General features: G+C 41.6%; 1 protein-coding gene across 7 annotated transcripts in view; it reads left to right on the forward strand.

Annotated features, from left to right (window-relative positions):
* The window catches only part of Rp1 (RP1, axonemal microtubule associated), a 462,084-nt gene that overhangs the window by 220,716 nt on the left and 217,774 nt on the right, over positions 1-23,594 (forward strand). For 6 of the 7 annotated variants that reach the window (XM_063288395.1, XM_063288397.1, XM_039110769.2 and 3 more), the window contains one exon: positions 19,424-19,510. In XM_063288395.1, coding sequence (XP_063144465.1) covers positions 19,424-19,510 — 87 coding nt within the window. Of the gene's footprint in view, positions 1-661; positions 10,880-19,423; positions 19,511-23,594 lie in introns of those variants that run through there. The other variant, XM_063288398.1, reaches the window with a different exon arrangement.

Below are 23,594 nucleotides of genomic sequence, written 5' to 3' on the forward strand. Positions count from 1 at the left end.
GAATAGGGAATTATGGAGGCCAACCTTAGTCACAAGTCTGAAAAGGCTGCTTGGGGGTCCAGCAGCTAGCCTCTCTAATATCCAGTTAGTCTTGCTTCTTCAACTCTGAGCTTGGAGATCTACTTTTATGCCGATTAATGGAGTTTTACTAATGAAACATGGTTGCCACAGTGTTGGAGGAGCACTTTGATAAGGTGGTCACTCTCTCTAACATGTGTTTTGAATGGTTTCTTGGAAAGGATAGTTCTTAATTCAGAGTGCATGTTAGAATTAAAACCCCAAGTCATCCTCAGAAGCATGATGATCCTGATAATGTCATATGTCATATGTATAGATGTGGTGATAAATTATCTCAGTGTTTGTCAGGAAACATTTCCCTAGGGTTGAATCTTAGAGGCTCATGACTGCACATTGGAAAACTTAGAGAGCTTTAAAAACCAGGACAACTGCCTCCACTTCCAGAGAATCCATTCATTCTGTTTGTGTGCAGTGTGAGGACTGAGATTTTCAAAAGCCTTCTGAGTGCTTCTAAAGTGCAGTCACTGTTACTAGTCCTGGTACCAACACCAGAATGTAATCCAGGTGAGCTCAATTGGTTCTAGCTTCCAATATGGCACCTGTGTGACATTGAATATGTCATCTAATTTTTCCATACCTGTAGGGCTTTGGTGCAGGGTGCTCTTCATGGAGATCTCTTGACTGGCTAGGTGCAGGTTCCAGAGACGGGGAGAGAACTCAGGCAGGGAGAGGGAACAGCTTGTGCTGCCCCAGCTGTCAGTTCTTCTCCTTTGCTCAACTGCTGCCACGTGGGTTGCTCAGCCAGGTTGAGCCAGCAGGAGACTGGCTAGCATCGTCATCGTCATCATCGTTGAGCCAGCAGGAGACTGGCTAGCATCGTCATCGTCATCATCGAGGGGTGCAGGGGAGTTTCTGGCAGGGATTTTGGGAGAGGAGATCCCTCCCCAAAGCGGCAGTGTTACAACTCTTATCAGATGATGGAATCATTCCTGCACACCTTTAATCCTGAAGACTCTTAAATAAAGTTTTTTTTTTGAATGGGTCAGTGTCTAACAGCAGGTACTTCCTATTGGTTTGGCCTGAGAGCTTTGGGAAGACCTCATCTACATATTCAGTGGTATGGTCCTGTTTCTATGACTGATCTGTCTTGAGCCTATATGACCTGTGGTCATGTCCTCACCTGTGGAGGAGGAGTTTGGGTCATTGCTCTAAGAAACTGGGCTGTCACAAACCTCTTTACAGGGGTTTGTGGGGGGCTGCTGCTAGTGAGGCCCTAATCTAGGAGGCTGGGAATGCATCTGCCATCCCTTTTAGGGTCTCCCGGGTATTCGACCTGTCTTGACCAGGAATCAGGGTACCTTTCACTGCCTGCCACCCCACAATTCCCCCTTTTACTTTTTTAAATGAGGTATCATTTGTAGTGAAATGTTTTCATGGTATTGAAGTACCCAAAGAAAACACTAAATAGGCTGGAGGGGTAGTACAAGTAAACTAGAGTGGTAATGAGGTTTGAGGGTGGGGGTTGGGGGGACAAAGTTTCATTGAACCAAGTAATTGTCCCATGTGTTGAATAGTATGAGGGTATTAACATTGTTTTTAAACAACATTAGATTAATCTAGCTAGACATCATGTTTTCCTCACTATCATGTAACTTTCCCCAAGTTCAGTAGCCATTTGGCTTTGTGAAGAGAGTTCATCTGTAACTGGAAGGTCTCAAGTCTGTGGGTCTCAGCTGTCATCTGGATCTCAGCATGTGTCTCGGGAGTCTTCAGTCAGATGAGGTGTCTGGAGGAAGACATCTCTGTTGTCTCAGGCAGGTCCAAGGAGATGGTGTTCAGTCTCGGCTGGATCTGTGGGAGCAGCATTGTAGATAAACCTGTAAGGTGATCACAACAGAGGAGAAGAACACCAGCAGGGGGATGTCTGCATTGGATGGGTAGTGTGGGTTAAGCCTGTGATGGTTTGCTTGGGAACACATCATGGTCTGTTATGATTCTAGAAATACAAGGGTGTTTGAGGAGTTTAGTCATGGAAGGCATCCTTATCTCTGCTTTAAATGACTGAGGAAGAAAACACCATGTTAGTTATGTATCTGGGACAGGCAGTAACAGTTTGTCTGTGAAAGAAACTGGTTAATTAAGGATTAGTTGGTTTGACCTGTGTGAGTAGATTAGATGACTTTTAAACCTTAGAGGAAATTTTTTGGACATAAATCATGAAAAAAAAACATTAAATAAAGAGAAAATAAACATTTAAATAAAGAGACATGGAAATCTTGGGTTGAGAAGCATGAACATTGTCTTAGGTGTTCCTGTTAGAGAGAACAAGCATTTAAGCAAAGCCTGAAAACTTTCTTCATTGAGTTTCTTCACTGTCTTAGGCAGGCCTAAGATGTAGTGAGGGAAGGGCCTGCTCTGCTGTGATGCTGCTGCTCTAAGCAGGCTGATCTTTGTGTTTTCCCTGTTTTTTTTTTTTCTTGGTTGGTAAATCCTAAATGTAGATTGGAAGGAGATGAAAAGGCCAACTTCGAAGAAAAGCTCAAAGGAGGAATAGAGTCTTGATAGGATAGCATAGTCAGGGGCAGAGGAAGTGAGAAGCAGTTGTTGGGTTAATGGTGGGGGATTCCGCATCTGCTCCACTGCAAGGCATAGCCACTGGGGGGGCAGGACACAGGGAGTTTGGCATGCTTACCCCATGCTGCCACCGGGTGAGTGTCAGCTGTGGAAAACCATTCTGTGGTTGGGGAATAGTCTGATTTATGGGGACAGCCAGCCAGAGCTGGCTCGTGTGGGGAGGGCTGTGAGAAGACCCCGAGCTGTCTGGTTCCCAGGCTCCTGGACACTCAGGTGCCCTTGGATGCTGAGGAAAAGCCGAGAATGGAGTGGGGGGCTCACCGGCAGGGTTTTCCCAGCCTGAAAGAAAAGGGGGGGGGGAACTCCAGCTGATCCCGTGGTGGGAATCCTTGGCTTGTCTGCAGTTGGCTGTAGGCTTGGGATTAATGGCGGCCACAGCTGGGAACATAGAGAGGCTTTCCACAGAAGATTAGTCCTTGGCTCTGTACTAGGAGGACTTCTCTACAGCTCCTAATGGCGGTGGGACTTCTCGGGGCAGGCCTGAGATTAAAAACCTTTTGCAGGGAGGAGTGTCTGGGAAGAAAAAACTAATTGGCTAAGCTTCTAGGTCCTTAGATATTTCATTATTATGAAGATCTGTCTATTACTAATAGGGGGACATTGGCAGGGATGGCTGAAACGTGTGGTAAACCTATTTGTGGGGAACCCCAGGCTCACACTGTTTTGTTACTGGTCCTCAAATCTGTAGCACCAGCTGTTCTTCTACCAGCTGTGTGAGGGCTCTGAGCTTTTCCCTTGAGGCCACTGTGGGACCCAGATGCCTTCGTTAGGGAGACAATCAAGGCAGGTAGTATTAAATCTAACCGTAGCTCTTAGAATTGGGGATGATTGGGAGGAGGATTTTTAGGAACTCTTCCCCAAGCAGCAGCTCTTAAGACAGTGTCTCACAGCAGGCACTTCCAATTTGTTTGTCCTCAGAGCTTGGGAAGACCTCATCTACATATTCAGGGGTGTGGTCCTGTTTCTATGACTGATCTGTCTTGAGCCCCCAAAACATATCAGGATTCTCTTTATGTATAGAAAGGGGGCAATGACTTCCATTCTTTATAAATCCTGGAATTCTGTATGATAGAAAGAGTATGTATAAACCTTAAGAAAGAATCACATTTACTACACAGTAAATGCATTACATCAGTGCAAAAGTAATTGTAGCAATTTTACACTGCTGAAATTTTCTGTGTGTTATTAGAATGCCTTCTTAAATAAATATAGTTAAGTCATACATCATTTTAATATGTTTCCTTCCCTTTGTGATTTTGGTTAATGGCTTTCTGTTTGTTTTATATTTATTTTATACTATGGAAAGGATGTTACAGAAAAAAAGCAAATTAAAGCTATATTCTTTTTTATATATTGTATATTTTATTTATTTACAGCTTCTATGAATATGCTCCCACTCTAACCCACCCACTTCCAACTCAACACCTTGGCATTCCCCTACACTGGGGAAATGAGCCTTTACAGGACCAAGGGCTTCTCCTCCTACTGATGCCAGACAAGACCATTCTCTGCTACATATGCAGCTGGAGCCTTGGTCCCCTCTATGTGTACTCTTCGGTTGGTGGTTTAGTCGCCGGGAGGTCTAGGGGGTTTGGTTGGTTGATATTGTTGTTCTTCCTATGGGGTTGCAAACCTCTTTAGCTCCTTCAGTCTTTTTTTTTTTCTAATCCCTCCATTGTAGTCCCCGTGGTTGTCCAATGGTTCTCTGCAAGCATCCTTATCTGAATCAGTAAGGCTCTGGCAGAGGCTCTCAGGAGGCATCTATATCAGGCTTCAGTCAGCAAGCACTTCTTGGCATCAGCAATAGTGACTGGATTTGATGGCTGCATATGGGATGGATCCCTAGCTGGGGAAGTCTCTGGATGACTTTTGCTTCACTCCCTGCTCCACTTTTATGAAGCATTTGGTTCATAACTTGTTAGTTTTACTGTGTCTCTGTCTAGTTTCTGTTCTCATGATCTGTCCATTGGTGAGAGTGGAGTGTTGAAGTCTCCCACTATTATTGTGTGAGGAGCAGTGTATGTTTGGAGTTTTATTAAAGTTTCTTTTATGAATGTGGGTCCTCTTGCATTTGGAGCATAGATGTTCAGAATTGAGAGTTTATCTTGGTAGATTTTTCCTTTGATGAGTATGAAGTGTCCTTATCTTTTTTGATAACTTTTGGTTGAAAGTCAATTTTATTTGATATTAGATTGGCTACTCCAGCTTGTTTCTTGGGACCATTGTTGGAAAATTGTTTTCCAGCCTTTTACTCTGAGGTAGTGTCTGTGTTTGCCACTGAGGTGTGTTTCATGTATGCAACAAACTGCTGGGTCCTGTTTATGTATCCAATCTGTTAGTCTATGTCTTTTTATTGGGGAATTGAGTTCGTTGATGTTTAGAAAATTTAATGAATAGTAATTGCTGTTTCATGTTATTTTGGGGTATTTTTTGTAGTCGAATTATGTTTGTGTGATATCTTCTTTTGGGTTTGTTGCAAGAAGATTACTTGCAACAAGTAATAGTTTCCCTCCTTGTGTTGGAGTTTTCCTTTGTAGGGCTGAATCTGTGGAGAGATATTGCATAAATTTGGTTTTGTCATGGAATATCTTGGTTACACCATCTATGGTAATTGAGAGTTTTGCTGGATATAGTAGCCTGGGCTGATATTTGTGTTATCTTAGGGTTTGTGTGATACCTACCCAGGATCTCCTAGCTTTCATAGTCTCTGTTGAGAAGTCTGGTGTAATTCTGATAAGACTGCCTTTGTATGTTACTTGACCTTTTTTCCTTACTGTTTTTAATATTCTTTCTTTGTTTTGTGCATTCGATGTTTTGACTATTATGTGACAGGAGGAATTTCTTTTCTGTTCAAATCTTTTTGGAGTTCTGTAGGCTTCTTGTATATTTATGGGCATCTCTTCTTTAGGTTAGGGAAGTTTTCTTCTATAATTTTGTTGAAGATATTTACTGGCCCTTCAAGTTGGGAATCTTTGCTCTCTTCTATACCTATTATCCTTACATTTCATCTTCTCATTGGGTCCTGAATTTCCTGGATATTTTGGTTCAGAGCTTTTTCATTTTTGCATTTTCTTTGACTATTGTGTCAATGTTTTCTATGATATCTTCTATAGCTGAGATTCTCTTTTCTATCTCTTGTATTCTGTTGGTAATGTTTCTGTCTATTACTCCTGATCTCTTTTTGAGGTTTTCTACCTCCAGGGTTGTCGCCCTTTGTGATTTATTTACTGTTTATATTTCCATTTTAGATACTGAATGTTTTTGTTCAATTTCTTCATCTATTCGGTTGTTTTTTTCTGCAACTCTTTAAAGAGTCTTTGTGTTTCCTCTTTAAGAGCTTCGATTTGTTTACCTGTGTTCATCTGTACTTCTTTAATGAAGTTAATATGTCCTTAAAGTCCTCTGTCATCATCATGAAATGTGATTTTAAATCCAAACCTTGCTTTTCTGGTGTGTTGGGGTATCCTGAACCTGCTGTGGTAGAGGAACTGGATTCTGATGATTCCAAGTAGTCTTGGTTTCTGTTGCTTAAGTTCTTATGCCTGCCTCTCACCATCTGGTTGTCTGTGATGTTAGTTGGTCTTGCTGTCTCTGACTGGAGCTTATTCTTCCTGTGGGCCTGTGATCATAGGAGTCAGAGCACTCTTGGGAGACGAGCTGTGTCTGGATAGGCTTTGGATCTGGAGGCTGTGTCCTAGGCCTTAGTTCTGGGTGCAGATGGAGACTGGAAAATAAAGCTATATTCCTATGTAAATTTAAAATGGGTCATAAAGCAGTAGAGGTGTTTGCTACTTCACAACGTATTTGACTCAAGAGCTGCTGATGAACGTACAGTGCAATGAGGGATGGTTTAAGTAGTTTTGCAGAGTGGATGAGAACCTTCATTATCAGGAACCAGTGTCTCAACATCAATAACTAAGTGAAAGCCCCTTTCAAACCTGATACATTTACAGCTACAGGAGAACTAGCCAAAGAACTGAGAGGTGACCACATGGAGCAAGCTGAAAAGGTAAAAAGACTCAATGGGTGCCTATGAGCTGGCTGGAAAAAATTGTCACTTTTGAACTGTCATTTTCTCTTAATTCTATTCAGTGATGAATAAATTCTTGATGAGATTGTGGCATGTGATAAAAAGATTGCACACAACCAGAAGCTCCCAAGCTTTTTCCAATGGCAAACTTGCATAAAAATAGTCATGGTCAATTAGATCATCTACAGCAGGGCTGTCTATGATAGTTTCTTGAATATCAGTAAAACCACGTCTGAGAAATAGGCTCAGCAAACTTATGGGTTGCACCATGACTGCAGAAGCTACAGTAGTGTTGGTCCAATGGAATGGACTCATTTCTTTTTCATGATGCCTCACAATCTCTAACTGCATATGGGACAATCACCGAGACAAAGGATGAAGATATTGGGCTAGAAAGTTCTGTCTCATCCACTGTATTACCCTCATTTCTGCCAACAAAACCTCTTCAAGCCTATCCATGACTTTTTGAATGGAAGACCTCCCACAAAGCACAAATTTTATGTCATTTGAATAAAAAATTATTTATTATCAGCAACAGTATATAATGGTCCCTAGTTTGATCAATTAAGATGTATTTTTGTTTAGTTATAATAGCCAAAAGTTCATAATCTGCAAGCACAATTCATTTTGTATCAACCTAATTGTAATTGGTAAAGAACAGAGATCCTTGGGTCATAAACATGAAATTAAGATTAATGAATATATTATTGGTTTCTTTACTTTGGATGAAGTGCTTATACATTTTCCAGTAATGGAGGCTGGGTCTACAAAGCCTTTTGAATTCTGCAGATGTATGGACTCTAACATATTAGCATAGCTAACACTAGAAGCTTACAACATATCAGGTCCCTTTCTATACCCACTGGCTCAGAATCTAAGTTTTAGTAAGATTCTCATATTCATCAAAGGGAAAATCCACCAAGAGAAAGTCTCAATTCTGAACATCTATGCCCCAAATGCAAAGGCTCCCACATTCATAAAAGAAACTTTAGTAAAGCTCAAAACACACATTGAACCTCATACAATAATATTGGGAGACTTCAACATCCTACTCTCACCAATGAAAAGGTCTTTGAAACAAACTAAACAGAAACAGAGTGAAACTAACAGAGATTATGAACCAAACAGATTTAACAGAACATTTCATCCTAAAAAAAAAGAATATACTTGGTTTTCAGCACCTCACGGCATCTTCTCCAACATCGACCACATAATTGGTCACAAAACAACCCTCAACTGATACAAGAAGATTGAAATAATCCCATGCACCCTATCAGAACAGCATGGCATAAAGCCCGTCTTCAATAACAACAAAAGCAATAGAAAACATACATACAAGTGAAAACTGAACAACTCTCCATTCAGTGGTAATGTGATCAAGATTGAAATAAAGAAGATAAGACTTCCTGGAATTTAATGACAATGTTGACACATTATACTCGAACCTATGGGACACAATGAAAGCAGTGCTAAGAGGAAAATTCATAGCACTAAGTGCATTGGTAAAGAAACTGGAGAGATCTTATACTAGAAACTTAACAGCACACCTGAGAGCTCTAGAACAAAAAGGAGTAAACTCACTCAAGAGGAGTAGAAGGCAAGAAATAGTCAAACTCAGGGTTGAAATCAACCAAATAGAAACGAAGAGAACAATACAAAGAATCAGCAAAAGCAAAAGTTGGTTCTTTGAGGGAATCAACAAGATAGATAAAACCCTAGCAAACTAACTAAAGGGTCCAAAGCCAGTATCCAAATTAACAAAATCAAAATGAAAAGGGAGACATAACAACAGAAGTGGAGGAAATTAAAAAAATCATCAGATCCTACTACAAAAGCCTATACTCAACAAAACTGGGAAATCTAGAAGAAATGGATTGTTTTCTAGACAGGTACCACATACTAAAGTTAAATCAAGGGCAGGTAATAGAAGAATTCATTAAAAACCTCCCAACCAAAAAAAAAAAAAAGAACGAAAGAAAGAAGTCTAGGGACAAATGGATTAAATTCAGAATTCTACCACACCTTCAAAGAAGACCTGATACCACTATTCCTCAAACTATTTCATAAAATAGAAACAGAAGGAACACTACCTAATTCATTGTATGAAGCCATAATTATTCTGATATCTACACCACACAAGGACCCTACCATAAAAGAGAACTTCAGACTGATCTCGCTTATGAATATTGATGTGAAAATACTCAATAAAATTCTCACAAATTGTGTCCAAGAACATATCAAAACCATCATTCACCACGATCAAGTAGGCTTCATCCCAGGGATGCAAGGTTGCTTCAATGTAAGAAAATCCATTAACATAATCCACTATATAAACACTCAAAGAAAAAAAATCACATGATCATATCCTTATATGCAGAAAAAGCATTTGACAAAATACAACACTCCTTTATGTTGAAAATATTAGAGAGGTCAGGAATTCATGGCCCATACCTAAACATACTAAAAGCAGTTTACTGCAAACCAACAGCCAATATCAAATTAAATGGGAGATGCTTGAAGCAATCTCACTAAAATCTGGGATGGGACAAGGATGCCCACTCACCCATATCTTTCTAATATAGTACTCAAAGTGCTAGCTAGCACAATAAGACAACAAAAAGAGATCAAGGGGATACAAATTTGTAAATAAGAATTAAAGGTATTATTATTTGCAGATGATATGATAGTATATATATATAAGTGACCCCAAAAATTCTACCAGAGAATTTCTGTAGCTGATAAACAACTTCAGTAAAGTGGCTGGATATAAAATTAACTCAAATAATTCAATAGCCTTCCTTTATACAAATGATAGACAGGCTGACAAAGAAATTAGGGAAATGATTCCCTTCACAATAGCCACAGACAATATAGGGGTAACTCTAAGCAAACAAGTGAAAGACCTTTATGATAAGAACTTCAAGTCTCTCAAGAAAGAAACTGAAGAAGATCTCAGAAAATGGAGAGATCTCCTATGCTCATGGATTGGCAGAATTAATATAGTAAAAATAGCCATCCTACCAAATGCAATCTACAGATTCAATGCAATCTCCATCAAAATCTCAACACAATTCTTCAAAGACATGGAATGAGCAATTCTCAAATTCATCTGAAAAGACAAAAAACCCAGAATAGCAAAACCAATTCTTAACAATAAAAGAACAGCTGGGGGGATTACCATCCATGACCACAAACTCTACTACACAGCAATAGTGATAAAAACTGCATGGCATTGGTACAGATGCAGACAGTTTGATCAATGGAATAGAATTGAAGACCCAGAAATAAAATCACACAGTTACACACGCTTGATCTTTGACAAAGAAGCCAAAAATATACAATGAAAAAAAAAGCAAGCATCTTCAATAAATGGTGCTGGTCTAACTGGATAGCTGTATGTAGAAAAATGAAAATAGACCCATATTTGTCACCATGCCCAAAGCTTAAGTCCAAGTTGATCAAGGACCTCAACCTAAAATCTAATACAAAGACTCTAATAGAAGAGAAACTTGGAAAGAGCTTTGAACTCATTGGCACAGGCAAAACAAAACCGAGAATTCACAGTAAAGGAATCTTGAATGGCTGAGAAGCACTTAAAGAAATGTTCAAAGTCCCTAGTGATCAGAGAAATGCAAATCAAAATAACCCTGAGATTCTGCCTTACACCAGTCAGAATGGCTAAGATCAAAACCTCATGTGACAACAGATGCCTGTGAGGATGTGGAGAAAGGAAGCACTCCTTTATTGCTTGTGTGATTGCAAACTGGTACAACCACTCTGGAAATCAATTTGGAGGTTCCTCAGAAAATTGGAAATAGACCTACCTAAAGATCCAGAAATACCACTCTTAGGAATATACCCCAAAGATGCCCCACCTTACCACAAGGGCATATGTTCCACTATGTTCATAGCAGCCTTATTTGTGATATCCAGAAGCTGGAAACAACCCAGATGTCCCATGACAAAAGAATGGATACAGAAAATGTGGTTCATTTTACACAGTGGAATACTACTCAGTTATTAAGAATGAGGACATCCTGACTTTTTCAGGCAAATGGATGGAACTAGAAAATGTCATCCTGAGTGAGGTGACCAAAACGAGAAGCATGGTATAGTCTCACTAAGAAGTGGATATTAGCAAATAAATAAATAAATAAATAAATAAATAAATAAATAAATAAATATAAAAATAAAAAAATAATAAAAGTACAGAATACCCAAGATACAGTCCACAGAACTCTAAAAGGTCAACAAGCTGAAGGGCCCAAGTGAGGACAACTTAGTTCCACTTGGGAGGGAGAAGAAAGCAACCATAAGGGGAGAAGGAAAAGGATTGGGGGAAAGGGAAGAGGGGAACATGATTTGGTATTGGATAGGGGGGAAAGGACTGAAGCCCTGAGTACCAGCAGAAGGAATGGAAACAGGCAACCTCAGGAGGAAGGATGTTGGAAAGACCCTCTAGAGTGTACTAGAGACCTGGGAAGTGAGAGACTCTCAGGACTTAAAGGGTAGATCCTAGATGAAAGGCCCTACAAGGGAGAGAGAACTTATTGAATACACCTTCAGCACAAATATAGGGCATCAAGTGAGGGATGTGGTTGCTATCCCACAGCCAAAGCCCTGCCCCGTAATTCTTCCTCTCTGAAAGAAATGCAGGGATGGAAATGGAGAAGATCCTGAAGAAGGTCCAGCAACAGTCCAAAGTGGGTTCCAGCTCAAGAGGAGGCCCAAAGACCTGAAACCATTACTGAAGCTATGGGGAGTTCACAAAAGGGAACCTACCATGACTGCTTCCAAAAGAACCAGCAAGCAGCTGAAAGAGTCAGATGCAGATATGTACACCCAGCCAATGAAACAGCTGACCCCTCTGGTTGAATTAGGGAAAAGTTGGAGGAAGCTAAGGAGGAGGGCAATCTTGTAAGCAGACCAACAATCTCAATTAACCTGGACCCCTGAGAACTCTTAGAAACTTGATCACCAACCAGTGAGCATACACCAGCTGAGAGGAGGCCTCCAACACATATACAGCTGAGGACTCCCGGGTCTGGGTTTAGACAGAGAAGATGCACCTAATCTTCAAGAGACTGGAGGCCCCAGGAAGTTTAGAGGTCTTCTGGGGTTGTTGGAGACAGGGAGGAGTATAGGGGGCTTGGGAAGGAGGTATGGGATGTGGAACCCTTGAGAGTGGACTGAGAGGGGAATAAAATATGGAGTGTAAAAATAAAAAAATTAATTAATTAAAAAATCCATTAAATTACCAAAAACAACAACAATAACAACAACAAAACAGATTCTCACATAATGTCTGTGTACTAAAGTTTAAGAAGGCCTCAGATGGGGAATATGAGGAATTGGTGCTAGTGCCTCTTGGTAATTGGATAATCTTAAATTAGGATTAGTTAGCTCATCCCCACTCTTTAATCTGTGGGAATGTTTCCTGTACTCCCCTGCATTGTATAATTTGTCACTTTTGAATTCATCTTTAATTTCCACATGTTCAGCCTTCAAGTATGCATATGCCTTTGAGGACAGTGTGGCAAAACTGATCAAATAGACTTCAGTTAACGTTTTATGTTACTAGAGCCTGGTGTGTATACAGTGTGTATGCCTAAGAAAATTACTTATTGGAGCATGTTCATCCAATAAAGTAGACTCCTTGAAGAGCCTTCCTTTCGGTAGACTGCTAGGCCATGGGAAGAAACCATGCATTGTGGGAAGCTAAGGAGGTTATGAGTGTGTCAGGTCATGAATGGGTGTGTGTTACTGACATAAACCAACTGGGCCAAGGATCAAAGCCACTGACCCATGGAAGTTGGCAAAGTCTTCCTCCTATGTGAGGCTCAGAGGGTTGATACTACTTTATTATAGTATATTTTTGGTTGTGAGCCTAGCCTTTAACGGCTGAGCCATCTCTCCAGCCCCTTTATTATAGTATAAACATGTGCCTTTGAAGAGATTTTTCTCCATGTTATACATTTTCCAAAGATGGAAACTGTCCCATTGCTTTTGTTTTTCATATCTGTGACCTTCACAGCATCTAGATTTTTATATTAAAAGTATTATGTCTGTGGTCATTTGGTCCCCATAGACTTAAATACTTGATGCATGGGAAGTGGCAATATTAGGAAGTATGGCCTTGTTGGAGTAGGTCTGGCCTTGTAGGAGGAACTATGCCATTGTGAAGGCAGGGTTTCAGGTCTCCTATGCTCAAGTTCTGCCCAGCATGGAATTGCAGGCTTTTCCTGTCTGCTTTTGGATTAAGATGTAGAATTTTTAGCTCCTTCTCCAGTACTATGTCTGCCTGCACATTGCCATGCTTATTAAACCTCTGAAACTGTAAGACAGCTCTAATTAAATGTGTGTTGCCTTGGTAATGCTGTTTCTTTAAAACAATGGAAACCCTAACTAAGAGACAGAAATTGGTACCAGGAGTTGGGTATTTCAGTGATAGACCTGACCATGCTCTTGTTTGGAGGAATGTGGATTTAAGGATTGTGGATTGGAAAAGCAATGGAATGCTTTAAGTGGGGCTTAGTGAGCCATACTAGTAGAAGCATGGGAGACAGTAGTGCTGAGGGTTATTTGAGCAGTGAGGATCTAGCTCAAGAAGTTTCAGAGAAAGATAATTTTTAGTATATTGCTTTGAGATAATGTTTGTGATATTTATTGAAGAACGTGGCTGCTTTTTGCCCTTGTTTGAAGTTTGCTTGCAATATAACGGGCATGCTTATAAGGATTTATAATGAAAAGGAAATCCTGGCATGGTGGTATAAGTCTTTAATCCCAGTACTTAGGAGACAGGGTCATGTAGATCTCTGAGTTCAAGGTTAGTCTGAAGAGTGAATTCCAGAACAATCAAGCTTAGGTCATGAATGATCAGAAGACATAATTAATCAAGGGGGGTGTGCTAGTCCCACCAAGCAGCAGAAATTGGCAGCTTTTGCCAAGTGATTCTGGCTTTAGAACCAAGGATAGAATTTTTCTCTGAGACTAAGGAAAGTGTCTAAGGCTTGAAATATACCAGGGGTGTCTCTATATGGAGGCCCAGAGAGGCCATTATGTGAAGCTGTGAACGTGAAGTCTGGATTGCTTTGAAGACCCCAAAGATGTTAGAGATGCCAGAGCCATGGGATACCTGCCATGGAGAGCTGTTAACAGAGAGTGGGAACAGCCCAAGAGAAAGAGATGCATTACAGTCAACAAAACTGAAATGAGTTGAAGATTTGAAGAGCATTGTGACATCAGATATGGAGATGCAGATTTTGGAGTTTGCCTACCTGAGCTTTTCTTTTGTCCAGTATCTCCCCACTGTGCTCCCTTGCACACATTTTAGAATGGTAATGTATATTCTGTGAAATGATATGTTGGAAGTATGTTATCTGCTTTTGATTTTAATTTTATAGGGGATTACATTGAGAGATTGCATGAATGTGAGAAGTATCTTTAAACTTTAGACTTGTAAACATTGTTGAGACTGTGATAGACTATGGAGACTTTTAAGTTAAACTAAATGCATCTTACATTATGTTGTGGCTACAAACCTACAGGGGTCAAAGGAGTGGAATGTGTTGGTTTGAATAGATTTGGCCCCATAGATTTGTTTGAGTGCTTGGCCCATGGGGAGCGGCAATATTAGGAGGTATGACCTTGTTGGAGTTGGTGTCCCCTTGATGAAGGAAGTGGTCATTGTGGGACAGGCTTTGAGGTCTCCTATGCTCAAGTTTTGCCCAGCATGGAATTGCAGTCTCCTCCTAGCTGCCATTGGATCAAGATGTAGAACCTCAGGTCCTTCTCCAGCACCATGTCTGCCTGCACACTGCCATGATTTCTACCACAGTGATAATATACTGAACTTCTGAAACTGTAAGCCAGTCCCAATGAAAAGTTTTCCTTTCTAAGAGTTGCCTTGACCATAGTGTCTCTTCAAAACAATGAAATCACTAACTAAGGAAATGTCCATTCAATATATAAAGAAAATATGGGTCAAAGACGTGTGCTATAATTACAAGCATTTCCACTGAGCTCACAGGAATTCCAAAGCCATTCTTCCAAAGTAAAACTAACCAAATGCATATGTTTGTGTGGAGAATTGCTTCTCTTCCTTGACCTATAATATCCATTTTAATGGAAGAGTTGATGTTAGGATTTAAATCTCAGCTCGCATCCAGACAGAACACACCAAGTCAACATGGTTCCACATGGAAAGGTTTAATGAGAGAAGAAGAGTAGAAGAAGAGAGGAAAGGCTGCCCATGAGCACATGGAGGGAAAGGGGACAGAATGAGGAGAGAAGGGACAAGGGAAGAGGTCAAGAGAGCAGAGCAGAGCAAAGCAGAGCAGAGCAGAGCAGAGGAGAAGAGAAGAGAAGAGAAGAGAAGAGAAGAGAAGAGAAGAGAAGAGAAGAGAAGACTAAGAGAGTGAGGAGGGGCCAAGCAGACCTTTATATAGTCAGGCACAGCTGGCTGTGGCAAGACAACTGTGTCTGGGGTGGGGGAGCATACCTGGCTGTTGCCAGGGAGCTGTGGGCATGGAGCTTAGACAGAATACCAACATTCACCCATTTTAGTTTAATATTTTTTAATTAAAGTAAAAAATTTAGAAAGACGATGGTGGAGCAGGAATTGGGTCATCGTGATCTCTGACTACTTCCTTCTTGATTTGAGGCCACGTGTCTCTAGGGGGTATGGGATGTTTGTCCAGTCTTAGAGTTGGCTGTTTCCTTGTTGCCCAGGATCTGTGGAATCATCTGAGGATAGGTCAGAAGGAACAGGTCCAATAGAAATGTCTGTATCTGTGAGAGGAGTTTGGACATATGAAAGTTGGTTTTCTGGAGCTGTCCTGGGTGTAGTAAGCGCCTGGACTTGACAAGATGCTGGAACACACACACACACACACACACACACACACACACACACACACACACACACGCACGCACGCGCACGCACGCACACACACACACACATTTAGTATAGATTGAGAATAAGTGTATTTGGGAGAAAAGAAAAAAATTTTCTTAGATGTACATTTGAAACCCAGAGGAATCTCACCCTTTGAGATAGGTAATAAGTAGAAACTTTAGGCAGATGTAATTATTTGGGTGGAGTCTATTTGGTCCATGAGAGATAAGTCTGAGTGGGTTTCCTGTAGCTTATAGGTTTACAAAAGAGACAACATTCTTTAAGATAAGCTTTTTGTGGGGCAGAAGGAAGAATTTGTCCTACAGTATGTGTCCTGGATGTCTTAAAACAATTTGCCATTCCAAAAAGACAGAGAGAGCAGTTTCCAGATCCTATTTGGAAAGACTGTTTGGGAACATTGAGGTTCTGGACCTCCCAGACTTGGGGGTCTACCTGAGAAGCTGGTAAAGGAAGCAGCATGTCCGTGTTAGTAGGTTGGCTGGCTAGAGGGAGCAGAGGGGCTGCTGGCGAGCTTGAGTTTAGGCAAATGGGTGGAGCAAAATAGAGGATCCCAGCTTAGCTAGAAGATTCTTCCCAATAAGGGGACCAGGCATGTTGGGACCACCAAAAAGGAATGGATGAGAGGAACACCCCTAAAATGCAGCTAAGTGGTGAGGTTTGGTGAGGAAGGTAAGGTTATTCCCCTACCCCAACAACATGGAAATGGGAGAGAGAAATGGGTCCACAAAACTCCATTAGGACTGAATAAGTGGCCCCAGTGTCCAAGAGGAAGGAGGTAGGTTGCCCACATACCATGATGGTTACCCAGTGTTCTGCTAGTGATGGCAGTGGTAAGGTCCAGGGAACTCAGGTCCCTTCAGTCGTCCATAGCCCAGCCTAGGAGATCCACTGGAGGGTTATCTGGATGTGATGTCCCTTTGTCCTGCACAACATAAGGGCAATTGACAGCCCAGTGTCCCTCTTGATAGCACCTAGAACAGAGCCTCTTGGCTTGTGGAAGTTAGGGCAAGCCGTCGCCCAATGACCTTGTTGACCACATTTGTAGGAGGAGCCTGGTGGTCTCCCAGCCCTAGAAGACCAGGAGTTCCGGGCAGTGGCTGAGGCTGGTTGGACAGCCTTTGCCAGCATATGGTACTTAGTCTGCAAGCCTTCTCATCTTTCCCATGCTGCACTTTAAAGACCAGCGCCCAAACTTCTGCCTGTGGAGTTAGAGGCCCCCTTTCTAGCTTTTTAAGTTTGTCTTATAGGTTAGGATAGCTCTGGGAAAGGAAATAGGCCACCAAAAGTTGCTTACCTTCTTGGTTTTCATGGTCCCCAGAAGTGTATTGCAATAAAGCCTTTGTAAGATGTTCTAAAAATTGGGATGGGTTTTCCTGTTTTTCCTAGATGACCTCTTGCAACTTTTCAAAATTCACTGGTTTTAAGACTGTCCTGTAAAGACCAGCTAAACTACCACCTGTGGAATTGTAATTCCATCGGGGATCTTGGTCAGTTACAGCTTCAGATCCAGTTGGGTATGCCCATCTGCATGTATTCTTGCCTGCGCCTAAACTCACTGGTGTTCCTCAGGAAGTAAATTAGTAAGGGCCATATGTCAAGTCAAGGTAGGAATGAAAAATCTGCAGAGCAAGGGAGAGACTCCAGCGTGTGCGCTCAGGCATGCACAGCTGAGGCACTGGTACGTGGGTGGCTGTGTGAGCATGCTGGAAAACACAGTGTGAAAGCTGTTTTTCTCAAGGCTGTGGTGGGCTGAGCACAGGAGCAAAGTCCCAGACAGAAAGAGAGAGCTCACTTGCACTCTTAGCAAGCAAGGTCTTAGCAAGCAGAATTCCTGGCAGAACACAAGCAATGGGGCCAGACTCACTTTTTCTGCTGCTGCGAACCAGGGACTGCAGCATCAGGCAGAGCACAGAACCCCACTCGAGAGAGTATGCCAAGTGTAGGGGTTGCACGCGAGTGGGAAGGCAGGTCTCACAAACAGAGTCCCTGGCAGACACAAGGGACAGAGCCAAACCTGCTTTTCATGGGGCTTACCAGGAGCTGCAGCAGTGCAGCAGCAACAAGGAAGGGAGGAGGGGGAGATCTAGGGGTGGGGCCAGACAGAGATGTTGTTTTCTACTTAGTATAAATTAGACCAAAACATCCCAGGGAATAGGGACAGGCGGCGAAGACAGACCCGTAGGTGAGACTAAGGATTACTAATTGCCGCTACCAGTGCTGGAGTTACATTTAGAGTCAGTGCTCCTGAGCCAGAGAGCAGTTCACCTAGGCCTGGGACTTTTAAACTGTCTTTTAAAAAAAAGGGAGGAAAAAAAAATCTCACTCAAGGGAAAAGGTCCTAGAACGAGGGTCAGTGAAAGGATCCATCCCCAGGGGCAGCACAGGGGTAGCTCCAGGCTCAAGAACTCTCCCTTGAGACCATATGTACATCATAGAAAGTCAAGCTCTGAGATAAAGAAAGTGCACAGAGGTCGAGGAGGTCACCGCTCGTCAGCACGTGCTTGAAGAAGGTGCCCTCCTTGCCAGGCAGCTGTGTGCAGGGCATTACAGCAATGGGGAAGCCTGATGAACTGACCAGCCAGTACTCAGGACATAGGTTGCTTCAGTGCGATGCCACATGAAACGGAACCCAGAGTGGGGTTAGATCGAAGAGGGTTGGTAAGGGCCGGTCTAAGTGATCCCAGTGGCAAGAGCTGGCACCACGTGGTGAACCACAGAGGGCAGCAGTTCACACAGAAGTCTGTATGTGCACCAGCGGCAGCAGCAACTCATGTGTTGGAAGTCCTGAGTCTCACAGCAACCAGCAGGTGGCGGTGTCCAATGGTACAGTGGAGGCCTAGAAGACATGGTGATCCAATTCTTGTGCACGCGGCAGCAGACTCAATGGCAGGACACACAGTGGCGATCGCATGGTGCAGGGTGGTAGCAGCGCGCATCTCCATTCCTCCTCACTACAGCCCCTCTCGAGCACAGGGCCCATGGTGAGCGACTGCTACTGTGCCCTGGGCCCAGAGTGGGATGCAGGCCAGCAGGGTATGTGGCAGAGTGGCGGGTGTGGCACAGGGAGATCAAATACCACATACAGGTCACCAATGTTGGGGTTTAAATCTCAGACAGAACACACCAAGCCAACATGGTTCACGTGGAAAGGTTTAATGAGAGAAGAAGAGTAGAAGAGAGGAAAGGCCAGCCATGAGCATGTGGAGGGAAGAGGAGGGGATGGGGAGAGAAGGGACAGGGGAAGAGGGCTAGAGAGCAGAGAAGAGTAAGAAAGGCCAAGCAGCCCCTTATATAGTCAGGCACAGCTGGCTGTTGCCAGGCAACTGTGGGGCAGAGCATACCTGGCTGTAGCTGTGGGGCTGGAGCTTAGACAGAATACCAACAGTTGAAGAGGATTTTCAAAGTAGAAGGAAGCTCTGGACTCACAGGTCCTTTCTATAAACTTGGAAATTTTATGTTTGATTTTATTTGGTGAAAATTCCTTTTTTCTTCTTAAAATTAAAAACCCTTCTTTCTGTCACTGGCATGCAAAAGTGTTGGTTTTAGCGAGAAATATGTGGTAGCTAGAAAGCACACCATGTTCTTTATCCCATTCCTTCCTTTGACTTCCTTTTGCATATGTCTAGTCAAGTTAACGGATATTTCTTTCTCGTCTTGTGTTTGTGAGTTTCATGGACAAGCATCTGAGAGGACTTTCTTCTGCAAGGCTTTCTAAGAGTATCGCAACCATCAGCAAAGTACATTCAGTCTGAAAAAGAGCAAAGACATTGTAATGTGTGTAATTTAAAATGTCTTAGTAATTCCCCTCTTTGCTTTTCATCCAGGTTGTACTAAGAGGCATTGGAGAGATATACAAGATCAGAATAGGACATGACGGAACTGGTGGGCAACCAGAATGGAGCTTAAAGAGGGTAATGGCTTTCCTTTGTGCTTCATACTTAATGCTGATGAAAGGAACAAGCAGGTCACACAAAGAGTGGGCACTGAAAATCCTGTTCAAATTGTCCTAAGTAATGTAAACAACAAATTGTGGACACACCCCCAATAGTACTTCACTATGGTGAATTATATCTTAGCAATAGTACTTTACAGTAAAATTTGTAAAGGTAACTTATTAACGGGTCAAACCTGAGGAATATAGCAAAGTGTAAGAATCAAACGACATTTTTATTTTGTGGTCTCTATGACCACCTCACTAGTTCATGGTCTTCACAACCTTTTTTGTGAATCTCTTCCATGCATGCTTGTATCTTCATTCTCTTTCTTAAAAGTACAGGTATATAGAATCCACCTTTATATAAATATAAATGTGTGTAAAAGATAAGTATATTAGTAAAATATATATCATATAATATACATGGTATAATAATATGAGTTAGTACATTAGTATAAATACTTATATTCAAATGTGGATCTTTTATGTTTTTAATTAATAATTTTATTCGTTTACATTTCAAATGATTTCCACCTTTCCAGTTACTCCTCCACAATCTCCCCATCCTATCTCCCTTTTCCCCCCTATCCTTTCCCCCTATATGGGTGCTCCTCCACCCACTCAACCACTCCTGCCTCAGTGCTCTAGCATCCCCCTACACTGGGGCATCAAACCTCCATAGGACCAAGGGCCTCCCTTCCTATTGATGTCAGATAGAGCAATTCTCTGCTACATATGTATCTAGAGTCATGGATCCCTCTATGTATACTCTTTGGTTGGTGGTTTAGCCTCTGGAAGTTCTGGTGTTTCCAGTTAGCTTTGGGGGTTCATATTGTTCTTGCTATAGGGTTGCAATCACCAGCAGCTCCTTCAGTCCATTCCCTAGCTCTTTCATTGGGGTCCTTGGGCTCAGTGTAATGGCTGACTGTGAGTATGTGCATCAGGTGCTGGCAGAACCTCTCAGGGGCAGCTATACTAGGCTTCTGTTAGTAAGCATTTCTTGGCATCAGCAATGGTATCTGGGTTTGGTCTGCAGATGGGATGATTCCCTAGGTGGGACAGTCCCAAATGGCTTTCCTTCAGTCTCTGTTCCATTTTTTTTATCCCTGTTTTTCCTTTGGATAGGAACTTTTGTGGGTTGAAAATTTTGGGATGGGTGGGTGACCCCTCAACTGGGGGCTATGCCTATCTGCTGGGGGTGATCTCTACTGGTTTTATCTCTCCTTTGTTGGCTATTATAGTCAAAGTCATCCCCATTGGGTCCTGGAAGCCTCTTGCTTCCCTGGCATCTGGGCTGTTCTTGTGGCTATCCCCAGTTCTGCATCCCCCACAGCTATATATTTTTATTCAATTTCCTGACCCTCTGTACTTCTCTCCTCTCTCTTCTCTCTGATCCTGGCCCTCTCTTTGCCTCACTCTCCTCTCTCCCTCCCAGGTACTTCCCTTCCTCTAACTTCTATGATTATTTTATTCCCCCTTCTATGTAGGATTGTAACATTTACACTTTGAGGTTCCATATGGTTTGTGGGTTGTATCTTGGGTAGTCTGAGCTTTTGTGCTAATATCTCCTTACCAGTAAGTACATACCAAGTGTTTTCTCTTGTGTCTGGGTTACCTCACTCAGGATGATATTTTCTAGTTCTATCTATTTTCCTGCTTATTTCATGAAGTCATTGTTTTTAATAGCTGAGTAGTGTCCCCTGTATAAATGCACCACATTTTCTGCATCCACTCTTCTTTCCAGTGACAGCTGGGTTGTTTCCAGCTTCTGGCTGTTATAAATAAGGCTGCTATAAATGTAGTGGAGCACGTGACCTTGTCATATGTTAAGAATCTTTTGGATAAATGCCCAGGAGTGTTTTAGCTGGGTCTTCAGGTAAAACTATTTCTAATTTTCCGAGGAACCCCAAGGTTGATTTCCAGAATGGTTGTACCAGATTGCAGTCCCACCAGCAATGGCAGAGTGTTGCCTTTCCTCCACACCCTCACCAGCATTTGTTGTCACCTGTGCCTTTGATTTTAGCCTTTCTGATTGGTGTGAAGTGGAATCTCAGGGATGTTTTGATTTGCATTTCCCTGAAGACTAAAGATGTTGAACATTTCTTTAAGTGCTTCTCAGCCATTTGAGATTCCTCAGTTGAGAATTCTGTTTAGCTGTGCACCCCATATTTAAATAGGATTATTTTCTGGAGTCTAACTTCATGAGTTTTTTGTATATTTTGGATATTAGCCCTCTATTCGATGTAGGGTTGGTGAAGATCTTTCTCCAATCTGTTGGTTGTCTTTTTGTCCTATTGACAGTGTCTTTTGCCTTACAGAAGCTTTGCAATTTTATGAGATCCCACTTGTCAATTGTTGCTCTTATAGCATGAGCAATTGGTGTTCTGTTGAGGAAAATTTCCCCTGCTCTGAAGTGTTTGAGGCTCGTTCCCAATCTCTCTTCTGTTAGATTTAGCTTATCTGGTTTTATGTGGATGTTGTTGATTCACTTGAACTTGAGCTTTGTACAAGGAGATAAGAATAGATCGATCTGCATCTTCTACATGCTGACCACTAGTTGAACCAGCATCATTTGTTGAAAATGCTGTCTCTTATCCACCGGATGGTTTTGGCTTCTATGTCAAAGATCAAGTGACCATAGGTGTGTGGGTTTATTTCTGGGTCTTCAATTCTATTCCATTGATCTACCTGACTGTCCCTGTACTAATACCATGCAGTTTTTATCACTCTTCCTCTGTAGTATAGCTTGAGGTCAGGGATAATTATTTTTCTCCAAAAGTTCTTTTATTGTTGAGAATGGTTTTCACTATCCTTGGTTTTTATTATTCCAGATAAATATAAAAATTGTTCTTTATATCTGTTTGAAGAATTGAGTTGAAATTTTGATGGAGATTGCATTGAATCTGTAGATTGCTATTGGTAAGATGGCCATTTTTATAATATTAATCCTCCTAATCCATGAGCATGGGAGATCTTCCCATCTTCTGAGATCTTCAATTTCTTTCTTCAGAGACTTGAAATTCTTGTCATACAGATCTTTCACTTGCTTGGTTAGAGTCACACCAAGATATTTTATATTATTTGTGAGTATTTTTGAAGGCTGCTCTTTCCATAATTTTTTTCTCAGCCAATTTATCCTTTGAGTGCAGGAAAGCTACTGTTTGTTAAAGTTAATTTTATATCCAGCCACTTTGCTGAAGTTGTTTACCAGGTTTAGGAGTTCTCTGGTAGAATTTCTGGGGTCGCTTATGTATGCTAAGTGACTATGTATTATATCATCTGCTAATAGTGATATCTTGACTTCCTCCTTTCCAATATTTATCCCTTTCATCTCCTTTTTGTTGTCTCATTGCTCTGGCTAGAACTTTGAGTAATATATTGGATAGGGGGAGAGTGTACAGCCTTGTCTAGTCCCTGATTTTAGTGGGATTTCTTCAAGTTTCTCTCCATTTAGTTTAATGTTGGTTTTTGGTTTGCTGTATATTGCTTTTATTATGCTTAGGTATGGATCTTGAATTTATGATCTCTTTTTAAAAAAATTTATTAATTTTTATTTATATGAGTACAGTGTAGCTGTTTTGAGATGCACCAGAAGAGGGCATCAGATCCCATTATAGATGGTTGTGAGCCACCATGTGTTTGCTGGGATTTGAACTCAGGACCTCTGGAAGAGCAGTCAGTGCTCTTAACCGCTGAGCCATCTCTCCAGTCCATGATCTCTCTTTAACATAAAGAAGTGTTGTATTTTGTCAAAGGCTTTTTCAGCATCTAATGAGATGACCATTTTTTTCTTTGAATTTGTTTATATAGTGGATTTTCTTTTATGTTCTTTATGAAATCAAATCATCTTATAGATACATTGGTAACCCATTTATTTATGGTTGTAGTTAATTGCATCAATAATGTATGCTAAATGCTTGCCATATGCCAGCTGCCTTACCAATGCTATTGTATGTTACTTAACAATAACCCCTTGATTTGCCTACCCTTGATGTTTCTATTTTATAGATGAGAAAACTAATGCTAAATGAAGTCAAATAATTTTGCTACAATTGTTTAAC

Source organism: Rattus norvegicus, chromosome 5, assembly GCF_036323735.1.
Source record: "Rattus norvegicus strain BN/NHsdMcwi chromosome 5, GRCr8, whole genome shotgun sequence".
Lineage (NCBI taxonomy): Eukaryota > Metazoa > Chordata > Mammalia > Rodentia > Muridae > Rattus > Rattus norvegicus.